A 17,924-nucleotide genomic window follows, 5' to 3' on the forward strand; every position below is an offset into this window, starting at 1 on the left:
ATTTGATGAGGCTAATTTTACTTTTAGTTATTTTATAGGCATAAGAGTAGAAGACGGATAGAATCAGTACAGAGTCAGTAAAAATGCACTTGACAAAATATGATTACTTCCCTTTACATTCTGAGTTCAGTCCCATATTAGTCAAATGTCTTCTACCGTAGCCCTGGACCTACCAATTTTGTGGATTTGGTAGATGAAAACTGAAAGAAGCCCATCGTGTGTGTGTGTATATATATAATGGGATAAAAAAACAAGAGGAGACACATGGGATCGAGAGTTGCTGATGAGGTCACAGGATGTGTGATGTAAGAGCTTTGACAGAGAAATTAAAATAATAATAATAAAGCTATACATAGTGTGTGTTTAATTGGCAAAATATGACCATCCCTATGTATAAAGTGTGTGTGTGATCACCACTTGACAACTTGTGTTGGTTTGTTTGCATTCCTGTAAATTAGCAGTTACAGGAATAAGTACTAGGGAGTCAAATCATTTGATTAAAACCCTTCAAGGCAGTGCTCCAGCATGACCACAGTCCATTGACTGAAACAAGTAAAAGATATAAGATATATACAAGCAGACAGATAGAAGATTAAAGAGAGAGAGAGAAGGTATTATAGTGGAATGGGGAGAGAGAGAGAGAAAAGGTATGTATAGAGGAGGGGGAGGGAGAGAAAAGGTATGTATAGAGGATTATGTGAAAATATCATAATCCAAATATAGTGTAGAAAAAGATGAGGTTAATGGTTAACAGTGTGGAAAACTTAAAGTACTTATACCTAGTTTGTATGTTGCTGGGTTTTTTTTCTTTTTCTTTTGCTTTTATTCATGCACATATGTGTAGGTGTATGTATTCATGTATGTATATGTACACATGTGTGCATGTGTTTTGTTCTACTGACCATACTGATAATTAGATAACTCTAACATGTTTTCAAAAGTACCCATAACTTACAAAAACTTAGAGGTCATTGATTGTATATCTAATTTGTAAAACCTGAAGCCTAGTAATATAATGCTCTAAAAAAAAGAATAGTCATGAGCTTGGGGTAATCTAAGATTTATAAACTAATTGCACTTGAGCTAATGAGATAACCTCTATGTAGTTGCTTGGTCTGCTAGAAATAGGTAGCTAAATCTCTCAAATTGCATCATATAACCTTAAAGAAAAGTAAGATATATTGGCTAATGTGATCCTAGACACACTGAATAGAATAAAAGATGGATGGTTAGGCTAGAATGTCTTTTATTGTAAGTCTCTATTTGATCTGAGTTGATCTGCAACAACAAGGACATAATTTCACTTGAAAGCTTAAGGTTTTTAACACTTTGCCTACCAAGCCCATATTTTCTTTTGTACCAGCAGTCTAATTTTGTTACAAATTATGCATTTTTCAATTTTTTAAGCTGTGATTCCCATGGTAAATTAAGAATTTAGCATAGCAAGTTACAAGTGACTCCCATCATAGGTAAAGTGTTAAACATCATTTGTAGTTGCTAATAGCCTTTGAGGAAACAAATCTACATGATCCCATTTTGCCTCCTCTATAACTATAAAGTTCTTTATCCATTGAAAATAAACAACAATATTTGAAAAATAGTAGTTTTCAAACAACTATATTGATTTCATAGAGATCATTTTCGTCATTTTCTTAAACCAATCATTCTGTCAACCACCATAGATTTGCTACAGCTGAATAGATAACAGAGCTAGCAAGAGTCATAAGCCAACAAGGATGCCTCTATGAATTTGCTCAGCCTGTTAAGAAATAGCAAAATTGTAAAATGGATTCTAGCCTACCTGATGTAATAAACCTAGAAATTTTAATTAACTAAAATTACACCCACGTTAATGCAAATAATTGTTTTCTAAATTACTAATTTTGTTGAAAAAAAAACAAGAGAAGACAACTTCAGTATTTGAATTAATGACAATTAATTTACTATGGAATGTAGTGAGGAATGAGTTTAATCTTTAGAAGTATGGTGCTGGAAATAGCAGCTAAATCTCTCTCAAATCATACCATAATGCCTTTAAAAAAGAAGGACTTAGGATAATATAGTTTTAGATAAAGTTCACTGTCTTAAAAAACGATAATTGCAGTTGGGACTCCTTTGAACAAAAGGCTGCTCACTGAGATTTGATCTGGACTAAACAAAAAGAATAAGTTAATCTTACTGCAGACATGTCATGAAGACTTACCCTAGAAGTGGTGCTATACTATGCTACATACAATACTGAAACTCCACACAATCCCCTTACCAGGCAGCAAAGCATAACAGAGCAAAAATGTCCCAGATGTAGAAAAATCAACCGATTTGTCGTTCAGCTCCAGGTCTGTTTCGATCATACTAACCTTTCGGTTATGGGTATACCAACCACATTTGTCCTATCTTTTTATGACTCTGTAGCATTATATTGGATTGGATTGCCCATGTTCAGTCCACTGCAGAACGAGGGCCTCTGCATGTTCTCTCCACCAACCATGATTCAATGCGGAAACCATGAATTTGAGCCTGAAATCATACTAGTTTGATGAGCCTACTCTATCACACTGGCTTGACGTGGCATTATATTAAGGCTTCAAATTGACAGAATCATTTGAGTGGCAAACAAGATTACCTTGTTGTATTTGTTTCAGTTCTTTATATTCAGTGTTCAAATAATATCAAGGTCAACTTTGTTTTTCATCCTTCCAGGGTTAATAAACTAAAATGCATGTCCAGGGTGTTAAACTGGCAAAATTGTTAAAGCACTGAACAAAATGTTTTGTGGTATTTGTTCCAGCTCTTTATATTCTGAGTAGGGAATTTGTATCCAACCAACCAACAAAATGGTTTCTTGTAAAACAAAAATTGCCTGAAAGAAAGCAACAGAAAATCACCTTCATATTCTCCCACGAAAATTCCATAAGCACATAGTACCTGTTAAGGAAGTCTCTAAGGTTAATTTAAATCTTGATGGTGCAGAAAGAAAGGACTACATTACTTTTCCCTATTTAAGATGATTTGTGGGAGATATTAGTGCTCTGTTTAGATGAGTGATCCCACCTTATTGGTACTACATGTACATTAGATTATGAAATGGGGATGACTGAATCAATTAGATAATAGAATAGACAACTAGCTAAGAGGCATAGGTCACTAGTTCATAGCCTTCCATGATTATTGGATTACATCCATGGCTCAGCTCCAATTTTTTATTGTGTTTAGCCATCCCCCAATCTGGCCAGCTCTAGTGACTACCATGCATGTAGTTACTAGTTACTTTCCACTGACCTAGTGCTCCAGATATACAATATTCCCAACCCATAGAGAATGACATTGCACAGTACATTATTGTGTCATTTAGCCTTAGGCTCACTTATGATCAAATTTGTGTGTCAGATACTATGTTGGCTAATATATGCTTTCTTTAAGATATAGGACATTATTTGAGAGATCTTTGGTCTTACATCTTAAAGAAAGGTTATATTGGTAGTTATGATACTTAAATTATACCAGCAATATTAGTTACTGATGTCTCTATGATGTTGTTCAACTGTATAGAGGCTTCCCTTGTGGCAGGGAATTAAACTAGGTGGTTTAATTCTTGCCCTAAGATGAGAATAATTTGAAACTGAGAAGTATTTCATTAGCTGTCAGTGCTCATTTCAGCCTCTCCCACCAGAAAGGCTAGTTGTGGGATACTATTTACTTCATGTCACAGAAACCCAGGATATTCATAGAACCTTATAATTTTGAAAGTGCTTAGTTTCGAAAATTAATTTAGAAACTTGTGATTGTGAGTGAAGTTTGTTAGAAGAGAACAATTAATTAGTTAATTATATTGTTGAACTTGACACCTCTCACCTTCACATAATCTAACTTGACCTTTCAGAAAGATAAGGCACATTCCTTTATCTACTTTTCATATCATTTATCAAATATCACAAAGCCTCTCAGATTACTTGTGTTCTTTACAGCCAGAATTTGAAAGGAATTTATTCATCTCTAAACTTTAACTTCTAGTATTTCTCTTGTTATTGTGCCATTCAGGCACTCAGACATGTACTCTTAGAGCCATAATATTGTTTGGCTGTTCTTGTTCACAAGTTAACTACTATGTTATTTTTGTACAACATGTTATAAACATTTATTTATGATTTTTTTTCTAGCATTTCAGTAGGAAGAAGAGTAAATTATTCAATGCGTTTAGTGAATTTTATCTTGAATGAAGTTATTAATAGAATATGATAATAGTAATAATAATAATAATAATAATAATAATAATAATAATAATAATATCAACAACAACAACTTGAAAAATTGTATTCTAATATTGGCAGAAGACCAAACATTTGTAGGAGAGAAGTGTAGTCTATTTGAATGAATCTATACTTGCCTGGAACTATTTTATAGCTCATTATCAACATCATCATCACCATCATCATTGTCATCATCATCATCATGCTTTAACATTTGTTTTCTGTGCTGGTATGGGTTGGATAGCTTGACTAGAGCTGGTAAGCAGAAGAACTGCACCAGATTCCATAATCTGTTTTGGCTTGATTTCTATGACTGGACGCTCTTCCTAACACCAATCACTTTACAGAGTGTGCTGAGTGCTTTTAAAATGGCGAATAAAAGGCAAAGTCAACTCTGACAAGGTTTGAACTTTAACCCTTTCGTTACTATATTTCTGACCAAAATACACCCCTTATGTGTTTCAATTAATTTCTAACGTAATCATAAATTTAGTCTGGTTTCATTAAACAACTATAACTTTTTTATTTATCAATATATTAACGTGAATTTTGGAAGATAATTTAATGAAATGTTCTCAACCAATTCTATACTATAATTTTTGTCACAAAGTGACTCTAATTGCAGGTAGATACAGGTAAATTCAACAAAATATAAAATTATTAAAATTTTGTTCAAACATCGCTATAGAAAATGGGTTATTAGCTAATATTCAATTGGGTATACAACAAAATTTTACGATAGAATTTGTTATTCTGGGTAACTTTCTGATACCCATAATAATATTTATGGCAAAATAGTCTTAATTTCATTTAAGGTTATGGGAAACCACTTTCTTTCGTTTTGTTTACATTTAGCGTAACGGTTCGTTTCCACCGTAATGATTTCAAATAGGCTCATTCGAAAAAGTAAAAAGAAATAGTCTAAGGCTTTACTCTTCTGGGAAAGTCTGTGGCTTGGTCCAGTTTCTTCAGAAAAATCACCGAAAGAAACAGTTTTAAAATTTTCACTCCATTCTGGTGCCAATTCATTTTCTTGGAGCTCTCGGATTCACTGTTTTCACTTTCGGAAAATGAAACATCAGATTCATTATCAAATACCACATGCTTTTTTTTTTTCAGTCATAGAGTTAGATTTATGAAGGTCTTCAGTAGAAAATCCTTCGAATTCTGACTCGCTGCTTGATATAATGAAATTCGTATCCATTTTTTTGTCAGAATTACAAATTTTGAAAACACAATAGGAACAAATTTCGAAAAAAAATCTCCCAAAATTCACAGAATTAAAATTACACTTCGATTTTTGTACAAAACTGTAGTTGAACTCTTTACGAAGTATAATACGTGTTTTCACGAATGTACTAAAGAGATTTGCTCTGATATTCTCATTTAAATATGAATAGGTAAATTCAGGCAGTTTTGGGCGGCTTGGTCACATTAGCCAAAATTTTTTTCGGCCGGTTTGGTAACGAAAGGGTTAAGCATAAAGGGTCAAATCAAATACTACTCCTCTGATTCCACTTTCCACTACTTTTCTAATAACAATTATTAATTATTAGACAGGGAGATAAGGTGGGGAGCTGGCAGAATCATTAGCACACTGAGCAAAATGCTTAGCAGTATTTCATCTGCCTATACAGTCTGAATTCAAATTCCACTTAGGTTGACTTTACCTTTCCTCCTTTCGGGGTTGATAAAAGTACCAGTTGAACACTGGAGCTGGTTTAATTGATTTAGTCCCTCCCCACAAACTGCTGGCCTTGTGTCAAAATTTGAGGTCATTATTGGACTAGGAAACAAAATGGCAAGCTAAAAGAATTGCTAGCATACTGGACTAAATACTTGGCAGTATTTTTTTCTGACTTTATGTTCTGAGTTCAATTTCCACCAACGTCAATGTTGCATTTCATGCTTTCGGGGTCAATAAAATAAGTACCAGCTGATCATTAGGTTTGATGTAATTGACTATTCTTCTCTTCCAAAATTTCAGGCCTTGTACCTATAGTAGAAAGGATCATTAGACAGGGAGATAAGATGACAAGCTAGCAGAATTGTTTGCATGCTAGACAGCATTTCCTCTGGCTTTACATTCTGAGTTCAAATTCCACTGAGGTCAACTGTACCTTTCATTTTTCTGAGGTTGATAAAATAATTACAAGTGAAGTACTTGACTCAGTTGAATTGATTAATACTGACTCCCACAATTTCATGCCTTGTGTCTATTTTAGAAACTTTTATTATTATTGACATAATCACTAGAGTGTCAGATAAAATTCCTTGGTATTTGTTCTGGCTCCTTACATTCTGAGTTGAAATCAACTTTCCTTTTCATCCCTCTGGAACCAATAAATTAGTAATAATTATGTACTGGGGTCAATAAAATAATATATCAGTCAACCACTGGGGTTGATAGTATCAAGTAAATCCTCTCCTCAAAACTGCTAGGCTTATGTCTAAATTAGAAGCAATTATTATATTGTTAATTAATAATACTGTAGTTAATAATTCATTATTTAACCTTTTAGCATTTAAATTAGCCATATCCAGCCCGAAGAGTCTACCTGTTTTATGTTCAAACTGGTCAGATCTAGCCTCTCACACCAATCCAACAATGTCATGCTAAAAGTAAACAGTAGCATCAATGAAATCTCAGATGATTAATTCAAAACCGAGACCTTTGGTGATATGCTGTGCTGGAGAAGATTCATTAAGTCAAGTGAAATTGTAGTTGTGTCTGATGCCAGTGTCACCTAACTGGCACATGTGCCGGTGGCACATAAAAAGCATTCATTACACTCTTGGAGTAGTTAGCTTTAGGAAGGGCATCCAGTCGTAGAAATCATGCCAAATCAGACTGGAACTTGGTGCAGTTCTCTAGCTTACCAGCCCCAGTCAATCCATCTAACCCATGCCAGCATGGAAAGCGGATGTTAAATGAGGATGATGATGAATGATGTGAATAAAAAAAAGTTTGACTGAATTATCTGAATGTTAAAAGGTTAAATCAATAATTTCGTTTTTTTTTACAGGAGAATTTGGAGAAAAATATATTTAAGAAAACATCTTGGTAGTGTAGTGAGCAGTGAATGTAGGACAGACAGTAATGAAGATGATGGTGATGGTGATGATGACGATGAAAGTAAATGGAATTGGTATATTTCTTGATGAGATCAAGCAACTAGAAGAATACTGTTTCACAGGCATTCAAACCAGAAACTAAAAGAAAAAAAGAAACAAATAAAAGCAAAAACATTAATTACATTACCATATAAAATATATATATGATTAATTAATTCTAATAAATGACTTTATTTTCACATATTTTCTCAGTAATAAGTGATAGATTTTTTTTTTCAGATTTTTTCCCTACATAAACTGCTGCTATTATCACTATATACATTAATATTGATTTCTTTTAATTAAGCATATGGTCACATCTTGTAAGGGAGTGTTATAGCAGAGTGACTCAACCTCAATATAATGCTGGCACTTATTTTATTGATTGTTGATTTGAACTCAGAGTAATAAAAGTAAATTCTAAGAGGTATTTAGTCTGGCTTTTCACCATTTCTGAAGACCTTACCCCGCTTTATTGCACATGTAAATTGTAACACACAATTAACGAGTAAGATAGAGTAAGAATTTGATTTATAGTTGAAAGCCATTTCACCTTCCTTAGTCTATTAATGATCCTCAAAAATGTATAAATAATACAGTTTTCTAATTAATTAGCACTTCTGCAAATAAAGATCCTGATTTCCTGTCAATGTTGCTTAGAAACACACACACACACACATGTGCATGCACAAACACATATGCACATGTATATATACATATATACAACAAAATCCAATCACAAGTGTAAAAATACCTCTAGCCTTGACAGTTTCTCCTCCATTAGTATATACAACGCTATTTTTCGGAACTACCTCCCATCTTCACCAAACATTTCAATCTCTCCTGCCTCTACAGGGATCCACCACAAACTGTTGAAACAAGCAATAGTATGTCTCATATTTGAAAAAGGGACAGTCAATCTCACACTGCCAACTACCAATATATCTCCCTCACTTCCAACATTGCAAAAGTGATACTAACTGTCATTAATGACCACAATGCAGCAATGGATCATGGACTGGCAACTCAAGCTGACTGTGGACAAATGTACCACCATGCATTTTGGGAAGAAAAACCCAGCGTCTACTTACTCCCTCCACAACACTAATCTCAAAAAGTCTTCTTGTGAACGGGACCTGGGCATTATTGTCGACAGCGATTTGTGTTGGACAAAACACATTGCTAAAATTGCCAAGAAGGCTGAGGGTGTCTTGGCATTACTTACTAAGTCCTTTGTGAGCCGCTCTCCAGCTATCTATATAGCTTTATATAGCTATGGTGCAGCCTCACCTGGAATTTGCATCACCAGTCTGGAACCCCTATCTTGCCCAGGATATTAATCATCTGGAAACCATTCAGCGATGTGCAACCAAGAGAATACCCTCCATCAGGCATTTGCCATATTCTGAACGCCTTACTTCCCTGGGAATGGATACATTGAAACTCCAATGTTTCGCAGCTGACTTGGCAGACACCCATAAAATTATTAACCATCTTACTAACAATAACTCTGAGCACCTTTTCAAACTCCACCTGTCTAACACCCGTGGACATGTTTACAAAGTCAGAAAACAGCACAGCTCCCATGACTTTCAGAAACACTTTTTCACGCTAAGAGTTGCTGAAGTATGGAACAAACTGCTGGCATCAGTTGTTAGTTGTCGGAGCACTGCATCCTTCAAAACTTTCATACTTCTTGAGATTCGCCAACACTACACCTGATTTTCTCCCCTCCATACACATGCAAGCATGTATCTGAGTCATACACTGTTCACTTTCCAGACATTTGTACATTACTGCATATGCTTTATATGCACTTTTGACAAGTTGTGGTGCACCTGAGCACTGTATACAATAATTTTATTATTATTATATTATCCCTTATCACTTTCATTCTCTTTCCCTTCTCAGCAAACACTAATACAATTTCTGCAGAATCATATTCTAACAACTCAGATGTACTTCATTATTAGGTGATGTCCCTTCCTTAAATTTCCTCACATATTAATGGCATAGTTGCTTTTATTTCTAACTTAACACTATTACACTAATGAAGCATGTTCACCTTTTGCATGCAGTTATCATCCATGTGCAATATGGATGCATGCATTGTTTCTATGAATAGTCACCTTGAAAATATGTTTCAAAGACATGACAACCTAGAATTGTTAGCATGCTAGACTAAATGCTTGGTAACATTTCTTCTAGCTTTATGTTCTGAGTTCAAATTCCACCAAGGTCAACTTTGCCTTTCATCCTTTCAGGGTCAATAAAATAAGTACCAGTTGAGCACTGGGGTTGATGTAATTGACTATTCTCCTCTTCTAAAATGTCAGGCCTTATACCTATAATATTATTAAACAGGGAGATAAGGTGATTCTAGACTAAATGCTTAACTGCATTTCTTCTTTTTCAACAACACCAAAATTAATTTTGCACATCAAATAAGCAGTGTTGTAACTTTATGAAGATATAGTTAAAACTCTTACAGATATTTAACTTTTCAATCCCTATTGACTATTCATAGCAACCATACAGCTATTAAATTGTCAAAACTACATAGGTTTGGGCCCTGAAGAAAAAAGGCCAGCTTTTTTCCTTCCAAGACTAGAAAATAATGCAGCCTTCATCAGTTGCCAACCATTCACAACCTTAAATGCAACCATTTGGAGTACTTGCTTGAGATAGTGTTGCCACCAAACACACAAACATTTTATTTGCACTTTGTGCTTGACGCATACATTAAATGGACATAATAATAAAGACAGGCTAACATACTGCAATTTATTTTAATTCTATGATAAAGACTTGGATAAGATGGTGCAGTTGTGGACTCCTTGAAAAAGGATGCTGATATCAGAGCTGGAGGACAAAGGTTTGGGTCCTAAAGTATCTGTCCTGCTCTAAATTTGTGAGATTTGGACATTGTCCAGGGCTCTTAGGAAAGCCATCTGAACTCCTTTGGTTCCAGGACACTTCGTAGGATTATGGATTACCATTGGTCAGATTTCATACCCAATCAACTACTCATCTGCATCTTGTTACTTGTATGATCTGGGAGCACCAACTCTAACTGTTTAGCCATGTTGCTTGATTTTCTGAGTTAGACCCTGCTTGCCATGATCCAGCTGGGCTGACGGCTTGTGTTGGTCAACCACATACCACATGATTACAGCAGATGAAGAGGTGTCTTGTGGAGATATGGACTGAATGGGACTCTGCTCGATGGGTCACCCGACAGAATCTAGGAATATACCAACAGATGATGAATGCAGCTACATGCTACATGACCCCACAATTCAACTGACCTGTGAAGTGGCTATTGTCAGAGAAAATGTCAGCTTTTTGTATTCCTATTGCTAATCCTGTCAAGGTCAAATTTCTCCTGCAATTGATAAAATAAAGTACCAGTAATGGGAAGTGGTGGACAGGCTACCTTGCATTATTGCTCTGGTTATTTGCATTCTAAGTTCAAATCTCCACCATAGCCTAATGAATCATACTCAATCCATTGCCAACCACCATCTGGTTCTAGGGTGCTTCTAGTAGACTCCACTGTTTTAACTCTTCAGGCCATCTCCGGTTTAAGAACATCTTCCTCTCTACATACATACCAGTCTCATTAGACTTTAAAGAATCATAGGCATTACACTTCACTCCTGACTAAGCAAGAAATTCCAAGCATCCATTTCATTTTACTGTTTTATTCACATCATTTGAAAAGAATATGTATGGCTTTGTATTTCACCACTGTAGCAAGTGTTTTGTTATGTATCCAAGAAAATCAGTCTTGTTTCAGCTCACCTAGATGTATAGCTGTGGAATTTGTACCAGTTTTATGGGAAACTTAGTTGTGTTAGACTGTCATTATATTTAAATGATTTATCTCAATACTTCAATCTTTCGGACTGTAAGTTCATATTCATCTTGAGCCACATAAATTATATTACTTGAGATTAGAAAAAATAACCCAATGTCCTTCAAATTACATGTGACTATTTTAAATAAAGAAAAGGCATGTTGATTTATGTAGTCCTAGATGGTGAATAGCAGACTCATTAGAGTTTTGATTACAATTCTTTTGCAGTTTTCATTCCTGATCTCTGCACTGAGTTAAAATCCAGCCTAAGTCAACTTTGCATTTTAATCCTTGAGACTTGATTTTAAAAAGTATCAGCCCAGTACTGGGGTTGATTCTTCCTGTTGTCTCTAAAGAAACTGATTGTAAAACTTGGCAAGGGTTGAGTTCCACCAGGCTATGATGCTGAAGCCTGGCCTTATGTCACAACAGGACCTCTACAACTCTACCAGTAGTTGAGGGGCAGCTAAGGTAATACAATGCATACTCCCTTGCAACAAAGGCAGGGTGGTCATAGATGGAATGTCTTCAGTCATAGGTTGACTCAGAATTAATCTAGAATTATGCAAAACTCCCTAAAGTATATTTTTTAAAAAACAAATCAAGTGTAATGGAAAAAGTTTGTTAGTATAAACTGTTGATTGACAAACTAACATTAAATTAGATGTAGACTGAACAATTGGCTTTAATTATGCAATTTAACAGACAAATTACTGAGTAGATTTAGAACACAGTGAAAAATAAACACTACCCTCCACCTCGTAGAAGTGCAGTAAATGATATCAATTGTTTCTGTTTTCATTAGAAACCAGCTTTAAATTGTGGTCACTCCTATTGACCTCCTTTCCAGAAAATTCTAAACATATTGTTAATATCTAGACAAGCTAAAATTATCCTACTCAATTTCTATGTGGTAGAAATAACAATCAAATCTCTTTCATATGCAATATGGTTCTTATTTAGGATCAACCTGGGGTTAAACAATACACAATTATCTGCAGAAGATTTCAATGTACAGTATATAGCCCATGAAGCCAGCAATCTTATCCACTAAGTTGTTTCAAGTTGAGGTATTAAATGAAATCTAAAGATAGTTCAAGAAAATCGGGTAGAGGTAGGGGTCCACCAAGGTTCAGTCCTCAGCCCCCTCCTATTTATCATAGTTCTCTAGGCAATAACAGAGGAATTCAAAACAGGATGCCCCTGGGAGCTCCTCTATGCTGACGACCTTGCTCTAATTGCTGAGTCACTATCAGAACTAGAGGAGAAGTTTCAGGTGTGGAAACAAGGATTAGAATCGAAGGGCCTTAGAGTCAACCTAGTTAAACCAAAGTCCTAATAAGTAGGAAGGCAGGGCAACTACAAATCCCTTCAGGTAGATGACCCTGCTCAATCTGTAGAAAAGGCGTAGGTAGAAACTCTATAAGATGTACCCAGTGTAAGCTATGGACACATAAAGAGGTGCAGCAATATCAAAGGAAGGCTAACTGGGAAGATAGTTTTTGTATGTGGCAGATGCTCAGGAGCAATAAACACTGAAAATGTGCAGAGAACAACTTCTGCCACATTCCAGAGAGAAAAACTAGAAGTAGTTGATAGCTTCCAGTGCGCTGAAAATGTAGCTGCTAGAATAAGAATAGCCTGGGCAAAGTTCAGATAGTTTTTACCTCTGCCAGTGACAAAGGGCCTCTCGCTCAGAGTAAAAGGTAGACTGTATGACGCATGTGTACGAACAGCCATGCTACATGGCGGTGAAACATGGGCCGTGACTGCTGAGGACATGCATAAGCTCACTAGGAATGAATCCAGTATGCTCCGATGGATGTGTAATGTCAGTGTGCACATTTGACAGAGTGTAAGTTCCTTGAGAGAAAAATTGAACCTAAGAAGCATCAGATGTGGTGTGCAAGATAGACTGTGCTGGTATGGTCATGTGGCGAGAATGGATGAGGATAGCTGTGTGAAAAAGTTCCACACCCTAGCGGTTGAGGGAACCTGTGGAAGAGGAAGACCTGGGATGAAGTGGTGAAGCACAACCTTCAAACATTAGGCCTCACCGAGGTAATAACTAGTGACCGAGACCTTTGCAAAGATGCTGTGCCTGAGAAGACCCAACAAGCCAAGTGATACCATAACCTCGTGGCCTATGCCATGGGTGTAACCAACCCACTTATGCATACCTTTCCTTCATTGGACACTAAACTCTGCTTGCGAAGATCTGTTGAGGCAAGTGAAATTGAAATCAAATTTGATGACTGGCATCCGTACTAGTGGAGCACTAAGAGCACCATCTGAGCATGATCATTGCCAGAGCAGCTAACTGACTTCCATGCCAGTGGCACGTAAAAAGCACCATTCAAGTGTGATCGTTAGCAGCATTACCTTACTGGCACATGAAAAAACACCATTTGAGCATGGCTGTTGCCAATACCACCTGACTGGCCTTCGTGCCGATGGCACGTAAAAGCACCCACTACACTCTCGGAGTGGTTGGTGTTAGGAAGGGCATCCAGCTGTAGAAACTCTACCAGATCAGATTGGAGCCTGGTGCAGCCATCTGGTTCACCAGTCCTCAGTCAAATCGTCTGCTAGCATCGAAAGCAGACATTAAACAATGATGATGTTGATATATGATACAGCTAAGACATAGTTTTAATATTTGAACTTACATACATAAAAAAGAAATTTCAGAATGCTGGTAAGTGGCAAAAGGAGGAAATATGAGTAAGGTCAATGCTTTCATTTACAAGGGGGTGCTGAAAAGTTCTTAACTTTAAGGGTATTGCAAAAGGCCTGATTAAAGGCCCAACCTTCTAAGTTCTTTTACAGGGCTTAGAAAACCTGAAGGACCTCTACAATAAGCGAGTGAATCTGAGAGGGGAATATGTTTAAATAAAATCATACTTAACTGATCCTCCTGTCTTTTCTTTTACCCAAAGCCAGGAACTTTTCAGCACCCCATTATATTTGTGCATGACAAAAATCTGCCACATTTCCTTGTCCATTAAAGGTTCAAATAAGGACAAAAATGGTTAAAATAGCACATGATCAGTGATCTAGAACACCAAAACAGTTTAGATGGTTAGGCCATGCACTTAGAATGTACCAGGACAGGATATCAAAAGATCAAGACGACCTGGAAAGCAAAATCCTAGATACTTAAAGAATGTCCCATGTAAAGCAGTTGAAGGTGAACTGAAAGAAATGCATCTTAAAGGGGCAAGACAACGATAATTGATAAAAGTGTGACCTAAATAGTGCTTAAATGTCAAAACACTATTTCCCAACTGGGTAAAAGAGGATTAATATTTATAACATATGTAAATGTATGTTTGCCATCAGCCATCATGAATTTGGTCAGGAATATTTATAGTGGGTAAAATAAGTATTCTATATCATTAATATATAAGCACAGGTGTGGCTGTGTCATAGAAGCTTGCTTCTCAACCAAATGGTTCCAGGTTCAGTCCCACTGCATGGCACCTTGGGTGTCTTCTATTATAGCCTTGTGAGTAGATTTGGTAGACAGAAACTGGAAGAAGCCCATTGTATAATTGTGTGTGTGTACATTTGTGTTTGTACCCCACCACTGCCTGACAAACAGTGTTGGTGTGCTTACATCCCCGTAACTTAGCAGATCAGCAAAAGAGATCCAATGGAATAAGTACGCAGCTTAAAAAAAAAGTCCTGGGGTCAATTTGTTTGTCTAAAACCTTTCAAGGTGGTGCAGTCAAATGACTGAAACAAGTAAAAGATATACAAAAAATGTAGAACTTGAGGTAAGTATTTATTTTCAAGATAGGGTATTTACTTGCTGTTTGACTGCTTGATTGAACAGGTCAAGTGATTAAGTAGTATAGTTCTGACATTGGTTAATGGCTATTGTTGTTGTTTAATTCCAGGTCAGTTTTTATCAAGCAGACCTATGATTAAAGACATTCCAGTCATAGTATATCTAAGAAAACATTAGTTTATGTTCTTTTTTTTCTATTTTAGACATTAGGATGTGATCTGAGGAAAATTTTAGTTGCTTGGACCAAGCAACCATATAGAGGGTCTCTCATTAGTTAATTTGTTGGTTGAAATCTAGGGTCACATAAAAGAAATACACTCATTAACTGGGAAGGCAATTTTGCAACAAGTAAAATCTTTAATTAGGTGGTAGCAATAATTATCTCCTTTATAGCCACTAGGGAACATTGAGCCAAAGCATTGTGAGAATGCCTAAACGTACACAATCATTAATTTATATTAAATATATATTCTCCTTTAATTCAACATATCCACTAAAATAGATTCAATCTATCTGAAACCAAAGTAGTATATTCTCTTACATATCACTATATACAATTGAACTGGTGTATATCCAGGAAACTGCTGTTAATAACCACTTAAGCTGCAACTACTACTGTTGCTACTAATCTTTAAATATGTCAATTTTTCTTTAACTCTTAATGATTGATTTCATTACACTCAGCCTAAATATGTGATTCATTTTAAATTTCATCATGAAAGATTCAGGTACTATTTTTCTCATAGCTGCTCATTTGATACAAAAATTGCAGGTTTCTTGTCCCCTCTTACTTTCTTTAGTCATACAACTCACAATTAATGTACTAACCTACTGTACAAGCCTAACAGATATTCCTCTCTGACATGGTTGCTTATCTAATATACAAATAATGTTTCTTTGAAGTACCAACCATGGAAAAAGAATTGGGCTCAGAATTTGGTGAGACCTTTTGAAATGCAATAAGGAAAGTGGTTTGCATCACAACTTATTGAGCAATCCTAGTTTCAATCCTCATTTTTGAGCAAACCTATAGCATGGAGATCGTCAACTGAATGGAGAATGAAAGACAGCTACAAGTGGTTTGAAATCAGTAATTTCTTCCATATTTGCTCTCCAACTATTATTTTAAACCATGAAAATAATCTTGATAAAGAAGATAATTAAATAATGTCATGTGAAAATGTAAGAATAACATTTTACAGCTGATTTCATGTGAAGAACTGCTTGACTTTAGCATGAAATATTTTAGCCTTGCAGGTGTGGCTGGTTGTAAGAAGTTTGCTTCCCAACTACATGGTTCCAGGTTCAATCCCACTGTGTGGTACCTTTGACAAATGTCTTCTACTATAGCCTCAGGCCAATCCAAATCTTGTGAGCAGAACTGGTACACAGAAACTGAAAGAAGCTGCTTGACAACTGATGTTAGCATGTTTATGTCCCCGTAACTTAGCAGTTTGGCAAAAGAGACTAATAGAATAAGTACTAGGTTTAAAAAGAAAGTACAGGGGTTGATTAGTTCAACTAAACAATTCAAAGCAGTGCCCCTGCATGGTCACAGTCTAATGACTGAAACAAGTAAAACAATACAGTCATCTTCAATAAGATAGTTAATTCAAATCCAGTTTGGCACAGTAGTTCGCTGCTCTAAGAAGCAGGTAACCTGCTACTAACTATTGGCAAATAAATTTGAGCTAATGACATCACACAAGACAATAGTACATATGAAAGGTTTGAAAACTGCTTTTCTTAAGAATTAAAAATATAGATCACATTTGTGATAGGTGACCAAATGCTGGAAAAGGATGTGTAAATTTTAATTCATGTAGAACACATTAGGAGAGAGATAGTTGTAATTGATAAATAAATGCAATGTATCTCAAGCCAAAGGAACAGCTACTTGGTCATTTGACATGTCAGGAATTGTAGACAAATCTTTAGATCACACCTCATCATCTTTAACCCTTTAGTGTTCAGATTACTATTAAATGTAATACTTTTTCGCTCAAATTGTTTTGAATTAATCATGCATTGTCTAATAGCTTTGAGGTTTCAATGATGTGATTGTTTATTTTAGAATGTCAATGTAGGTTTGGTGTGAGAGGCTAGATATCGCCAGTTTGAATATAAAACATGTAGAATATCTGGGCCAGATATGGCCGGTTTAAACACTAAAGGGTTAAGGAAAAGAGACACTATAATGAAACCTGAAATAAGAAAAACTAGGATGGTTCTGGTCAGGATGTCTGATTATAGGTTTGCTCAACTGGGATAAATTTGGAGCTAAACAACAACGTATATCTTTGAATTTCAAGGTATAAGACATTACTTGCAAAGACAAGATTTTCAATTTGTAAACAAATAAGACAGAAAGCAAAATATTTTGCAAAACTTTGACTATGTCACTGATACACTGTTTTTGTAACAGTGACATTCGTTTACAACTATTATGATATCAAGACGAAAACACACATACATATACACACAAACATACACACACATTTCTACACAAACATACACAGGTTTCTTTCAGTTTTTGTCAATAAATTCCACTTACAAGGCTTTGGCTGGCATGGGGCAGCATCCCCAAGGTGCCACACAGTGGAACTGAACCCAGAACCATGTAGCTAGGAAACAAACTTCTTACCACACAGTCATACCTGTGCATATCTTGGAATTTCAAAGTATTAGATGTTGCTTCCAAAATAGACATGATTTTAAATTTGTAAACCAATAAGGATGAAAGCAAGAATAAACTAAAAAAATATTTGTAAGGTGGAGAGCAAAATAATTTTCAATCCTGCCCAACTGTTTTGCATACTTATTTTTTCTTTCACAAAACAGGAGATAAAGCATGAATGAAGATGACAATTTTACTGTTTGGAAGATTCTGTATTCTAATGTCCCTAAACAA

The 17,924-nt window shown here is 35.7% G+C and overlaps 1 protein-coding gene across 3 annotated transcripts in view; it reads left to right on the plus strand.

The window, feature by feature from the left end:
- LOC115210187 overlaps positions 1-7,639 on the plus strand; it is a 45,126-nt gene extending 37,487 nt beyond the window's left edge. For all 3 annotated transcript variants that reach the window (XM_029778643.2, XM_036502038.1, XM_036502039.1), the window contains exon 8: positions 7,274-7,639. In XM_029778643.2, the coding sequence (XP_029634503.2) occupies positions 7,274-7,409 (136 nt within the window). In that variant the 3' untranslated portion in view covers positions 7,410-7,639. The remainder of the gene's footprint in view (positions 1-7,273) is intronic.
- The last annotated feature ends 10,285 nt before the right edge of the window (positions 7,640-17,924 follow it).

The sequence above is a fragment of the Octopus sinensis genome, linkage group LG4 (assembly GCF_006345805.1).
Source record: "Octopus sinensis linkage group LG4, ASM634580v1, whole genome shotgun sequence".
Lineage (NCBI taxonomy): Eukaryota > Metazoa > Mollusca > Cephalopoda > Octopoda > Octopodidae > Octopus > Octopus sinensis.